Source organism: Gekko japonicus, unplaced genomic scaffold, assembly GCF_001447785.1.
Source record: "Gekko japonicus isolate JY-2015 unplaced genomic scaffold, Gekko_japonicus_V1.1 scaffold513, whole genome shotgun sequence".
NCBI classification, from domain to species: domain Eukaryota; kingdom Metazoa; phylum Chordata; class Lepidosauria; order Squamata; family Gekkonidae; genus Gekko; species Gekko japonicus.
In genome coordinates, this window is record NW_015171519.1 from 645,002 (window position 1) to 650,900 (window position 5,899).

The 5,899-nt window shown below is 52.0% G+C and overlaps 1 protein-coding gene and 1 non-coding gene across 2 annotated transcripts in view; both read right to left on the bottom strand.

Annotated features, from left to right (window-relative positions):
* SEPT12 (septin 12) overlaps positions 1–5,899 on the bottom strand; it is a 99,917-nt gene that overhangs the window by 20,518 nt on the left and 73,500 nt on the right. The window contains exon 4 of the mRNA XM_015419409.1: positions 1,592–1,720. Within this exon, the coding sequence (XP_015274895.1) occupies positions 1,592–1,720 (129 nt within the window). The remainder of the gene's footprint in view (positions 1–1,591; positions 1,721–5,899) is intronic.
* On the bottom strand, positions 921–992 carry TRNAT-GGU. The gene has a single exon. It is a non-coding gene; the product is annotated as a tRNA-Thr (tRNA).

Genomic DNA, 5,899 nt, shown 5'->3' on the forward strand with positions numbered 1-5,899 from the left:
ATTTCTAATCTCCAGGTGGCGGCTGGAGGTCTCCCACTATGACAACCAATGTTCCCTCTAAGCTGCGGAGTCTTGTGAGCAAAAATTCTCCTTTGTGAGCTGCTGGCATTAAAGTTGTGAGCAGGCGATTTGGCTCCTGCATCAATCAGTTTGCTCTGGAGCCCTTCCTCCCTGAGCGAAGACAAAAATGTGTGAGCCGGAGGCTAAAGAACTGTGAGCTAGCTCACACTAACTCAGCTTAGAGGGAACAGTGATGACAACTGATCTCTATGTGACAGGTGGAAGGTGGACTCTATGGCATTGGTGCCCCATCGAAGTCCCTCCCCTCCCCAAACTCCGCCCTCCTTAGGCTCCACCCCCAAAATCTACAGGTCTTTCCCAACCTGGAGCTGAGAACCCTATTTAAGAGGCAGGCCTGCCATAGCTCAGCAGTTAAAACACCCGCCTTGCTTGCTGAAGGACCCAGGTTCGATCATTGGCTCCTCCGGGACGCGGGCAGCTCCGTCGGCCCTGTGCCAATATTACTGGGCCTCCCTAGAATTCGCTTGGTCACGAACAGCCCAGACAGAGGCTAAATTCCCACCCAGTTCTGTACCCAGTGCAGGCCCTGACACAAGTAAGAGGGGAGGCGGCAGCCGGACACAGAGGAATGCATGAAGCGGCTGTCTACTGAATCAGACCCTTGGTCCATCAAGAGTCAGTATTGCCTACTCAGACTGGCGGCAGCTCTCCAGGGTCTCAGGCAGAGGTCTTTCCCATCACCTCCTGTCCAATGTTTTAACTGGAGGTGCCAGGGATTGAACCGGGGACCTTCTGCCTGCCAAGCAGAGGCTCTGCCACTGAGCCACAGCCCCTCTTCACAGCTCTTCGGGGTTTCAGGAGCAGGTCTTTTTCATCACCTGCTGCCTGGTCCTTTTAACTGGAGATGCCGGGGATTGAACCCGGGACCTTCTGCATACCAAGCAGAGGCTCTGCCACTGAGCCACAGCCCCTCTCTATGGCTCTCCAGGGTCTCAGGCTGAGGTCTTTCCCATCATCTCCTGCCTGGTCCTTTCAACTGGAGATGCCGAGGATTGAACCTGGGACCTTCCGCATGCCAAGCAGAGGCTCTGCCACCGAGCCATGGCCCTAGCGTAATGATCTTGGGCTTGGTGCTGATAAGAATGGTAGAAAGGGGAAACCGCAAGACGCAGAGGTGTCGGACTCATTTGTTACGAGGGCCAGATCTGACATAAATGTAACTTTGTCGGGCTGGGCCTTGTGTGCCATAGGTATGTGAGATATAAAGTATAAAGGGCACAGGCATACCCAATGAACAATATTATTTTTTACTCAAAACACAAACATGCTTAAAACATTATCACTCTTTATAGTATTTCCTTAGTGTCTCTTTGATGCCCTCCCATTTCCACTGTCCGTTACGCATTAGCTTTGGGACAGTGTACAGGGACATAATGTACATGCTCGGTCATCTGGCAATAAAGGAAATCAGTTGCTCGCAGGCCGGAGAAGAGCCCTGGATGGGCCAGTTCCGGCCCACGGCCCGTATGTTTGACACCCCTGTGCAAGAGGGTTCCCTCCGAGTCCTTACCGTGGGTGACAGATTGCAGCTGTACCGTCTTCGGAATGCGTTCCTCGTAACTCACGCAGGAGGACTTGCGGCTGACCTTGGATTTGAAAAGGGTGTTCACCATGGTTGACTTCCCCAGGCCGCTCTGTCCTAGGGGGCGGGGGAGAGAAGAGGACCGTGTGAAAGCGTCCCGACGATGTCCAAAGAGGTGGGGAAGCGAATGATTTGAGAACTGTTTGCACGCGGGAAGGCTGGCTGGCGAAACAGAGGACTGCTCTGGCCAGTTCGCTGCAGGCCTGGGCCTTTGTGATCCGTTTTAGTAGCAGGTTGCTAAGTTTGGTGTCGTGGTTAGGAGTGGGGACTCTAATCTGGGAGAACTGGCTTTGATTCCCCACTCCTCCACGTGCGGCTGATGCTGTGACCTTGGGCCAGTCACAGTTCTCTCAGAGCTGTTCTCTCAGGAGCAGTTCCTCAGAGAGCTCTCTCAGCACCATCTACCTAACAGGGTGTCTGTTGTGAGGAGAGGAAGGGAAAGGAGATTGTCAGCCACTCTGAGACTCCTCAGGTAGTGAAGGGCGGGGTATAAATTCAATCTCTCCTTCTCCTCCTCCTGCTTCTCTCCTTCTCCTTCTCCAGAGCCAGTTGGGTGTAGTGGTTAAGTGCGTGGACTGTAATCTGGGAGAACTGGGTTTGATTCCCCACTCCTCCACTTGCAGCTGCTGGATGACCTTGGGCAAGCCATAGTTCTGATAAGAGCTGTTCTGGAAAAAAGAACAGTTTCTGTCAAGAGCTCTCTCAGCCCCACCTACCTCACAGGGTGTCTGTTGATTGATTCCCCACTCCTCCACTCGCAGCTGCTGGATGACCTTGGACAAGCCGTAGTTCTGATAAGAGCTGTTCTTGAAAAAGAGCAGTTTCTGTCAAGAGCTCTCTCAGCCCCACCTACCTCACAGGGTGTCTGTTGTGGGGAGGGGAAGGGAAAGGAGTTTGTAAGCCGCTCTGAGACACCTTTGGGTAGTGAAGGGTGGGGTATAAATGCAATCTCCTCCTCCTCCTCCTCTTCTTCTTCTTGGTGCTTGAGAGGCAACAGCTACAAAGCTCTCCCACTGTTGCCCCCCTCCAAGCACCTTTTAACTGGAGATGCCGGAGCTCTCAGACACCTTTGAGTAGTGAAGGGCGGGGTATAAATCCAATATCATCATCTTCTTCTTCTGAGAACAGCTCCAAAAGAGCTTGTGACTGACCCAAAGTCACACCAGCAGCTGCATGTGGAGGAGTGGGGAATCAAACCTGGTTCTCCCAGATTAGAGTCTGTGCTCCTAACCACTCAGATACATAGTAAAAACAACAACAACCAGGAAAAGCTTTCGTATATATCCCAAGATCTGTTACAGTTTCCCCAAACAGTCTTCTACGGGGCAGAAGAGAAGAGGAGGAGAATCCTGGTTGAAGCGAGGCTATCCCCTCCGGAGGAGTTTGACCCACCGTTGCGCGATCACACAGTCCTTGGAAGCTGCGGGTGCAGCCCACCACGGCATGATCAGACGCAACTGCGGGTGAGTCGGGTCCCCCCCGCCCTGTTTGTTTCCGATTCGCTTAAACGGGGAATCGATGAATCGCATCTCTGCAGCGAGGGTTCCCTGTGGACTGTGAAGGGAGGGGGGGAAACAACGGCATGGAGTCGGGATGGCTGGATCAGACCATCCCGACGGCATGATAGCGCGCTGGAGCGATCGGACAGGGGAGAAAGTCCGTCCGTGGCCCGTCACAACCAATTTTCCCTCTAAGCTGTGGAGTCTCGTGAGAAAGAATTCTACTTTATGAGCTACTGGCATTAAAGCTGTGAGCAAGCGATTGGGCTACTGCATAAATTAGTTTGCTCTGGATCCATCCTTCCTGAGCTAAGACAACAAGGTGGGAGCCGGAGGCTGAAAAACTGTGAGCTAGCTCACACTAACTCAGCTTAGAGGGAACATTGGTCACAACCTGTTTACTAGCGGGGGGTTCCCCGGTGTCTTTTCACCCCGCTTCTGCGGCGGAGCAGAGCGGGTTGCCGATGGCTGTGGGTGCGCTTCCCAGATGTTGTCATCCGATCGTGCCCTTTGAATCCGCCCGGCGTTTGCGCCTATGGCGGGGCTAATTGTGCGTGTGATCGCAGCCATAGTTTTATCTCCCTGTTAGGTCAAATGGCATTCCTTGTCTTTTGGGCTCAGCATGGAAAACGGAGCGTACTTTTTTCCATCTCCGGCACATTACCTAATGTGTATGAAGAAAAACAGTGTCAGTTTAACTATATATGGGGGGGGGGACAACCCTCTCCTTGCTGGCTGGGCCCCCTTCCCCTCTCGCTTGTTTACCACGCGCTTTCCCCAAAGAAGGCTTATCTTGCTTCGAGGGGGTTTCCTCTCCCTGTCACAGGCTTGCTCCGATCTCCCTTCGGCACACACACACACACCCTCTTAAGTTCAAAAACCGTCAAACGTGTCCGCATTTGGAGAGTAGAGGGAAACAAAGAATTTCCCAGGATTGATGGAAACCAGATGTGCAGGCCTCCAGTCAAGAGGTCGGAGGCGTCACAGCTGGAATGGCTTTCGGCTTTCCCGCTCCTGGCTCCTAATTGGCCGGCGCCCGCCCCAATCCCTTTGGCACAGCGTGAAGGTTGCATGGGGGGGGGAGGAGTGTGGTGGCCGGTGTCCAAGCGGGAGAAATGTCAAGGCAGGCCCCAGGGAAGGCCGGAGCTTCCCTTTCGGCGGTGGGCGTCTCATGGGGCAGGAGCCCCGATCGCGGCCTGCTCCTAAGCGAGTCGGCTCCAAAGTCCACCCTACCGATCTTCCGGAGGTCTGCTTCCAAGTTTACCTCTGTAACAAGAAGGACTAGAACAGTGATGGCGAACCTTTTAGAGACCTGAGTGCCCAAACTGCGACCCAAAACCCACTTATTTATCGCAAAGTGCCAACACGGCAATTTAACCTGAATGCTGAGGTTTTACTTTAGAAAAAACAACTCATACGTTAACTTAAGATGATCCAAACAAAGTAAGGAAAGCAATCCCAAATGCTTTCATTTACTTAAAATTATTTGGCAGAGAATTCGACACTTTAATGATGGTCTGGGCCTGGCTGGGGTGATGGCACGGGCGCCCACAGAGAGGGCTCTGAGTGCCACCTCTGGCACCCGTGCCATAGGTTCGCCACCACTGGACTAGAACCTTGCCTTGTTTTTGATGGGAGAGGTTTGAGGGAAGAAGACTACGAAGACATTGGATTTATACCCCGCCCTTCACTACCGGAGGCTCAGAGCGGCTTACAAACTCCTTTCCCTTCCCCTCCCCACAACAGACACCCAGTGAGGGAAGATAATTTCTACACTTATAAAGGAAAAAGACACAAAATTAAGAACCTAAGACTTAAGAGGAGAAATTAGAAAATCAAGAAGGAGATGAAACTCACAAAAAGGATGTGAAATTCCTGAGGGAATTCCTGAGATTTTTGATGGAGGTCGATCCTACCATATTTCTGCTGAGAGAGTCCCTGAGACTTTTGATGGAGTGAGATCCTACTGTACGTTTTTATATATCTAATGAAAGAGTTTAATAAAATGCTTAGACAAAGTCCATATGAGTAGAAAATAAGGAATTGCGTATTCATATATTTGCACATTTTATATGATAGCACAAAGTGGGGAAATGATATAGATTCAGATAACGTACGAGGTACTATAACAGAGGGAAAGATTGATATGAAGTGTTGCACCCCAATTTTATGATTGTTTGTTTTGAAAATAAAAAAAAATATTAAAAAACAACAGACACCCTGTGAGGTCGGTGGGGCTGAGAGAGCTCTAACTGAGAACTGCTCTTGAGAGAACAGCTCTGAGAGAACTTGTGACTGGCCCAAGGCCACACCAGCAGCTGCACGTGGAGGAGTGGGGAATCCAACCCGGTTCTCCCAGATTAGAGACTGCGCTCCTAACCACTACACGGAACTGGCCATGGACGACAACTTCCGCGGCCCTCTGGCAGCCCTATCCTCACGATCTGCCTAAATCCGTAGTGAGTCATAGAGTCGGCGTTGCCGCCAGGTGGAAGGGTTGCCAGCCTCCAGGCAGTGGCTGGAGGTCTCCTGCTTCCCAGCTGATTCCCAGGGGAGAAAAATGGCCACTTTGGACAGTGGACTCGATGACATTCTACCCCGCTGAAGTCCCTCCCCTCCCGAAACCCCGCCCTCCTCAGGCTCCGCCTCCCACATCTCCAGGTATTTCCCAATTCAGAGCTGGGCACCCTACCGGACGGCCATCGAGCCTCCGCTTACAAACTTCCAAAGAAGGCTC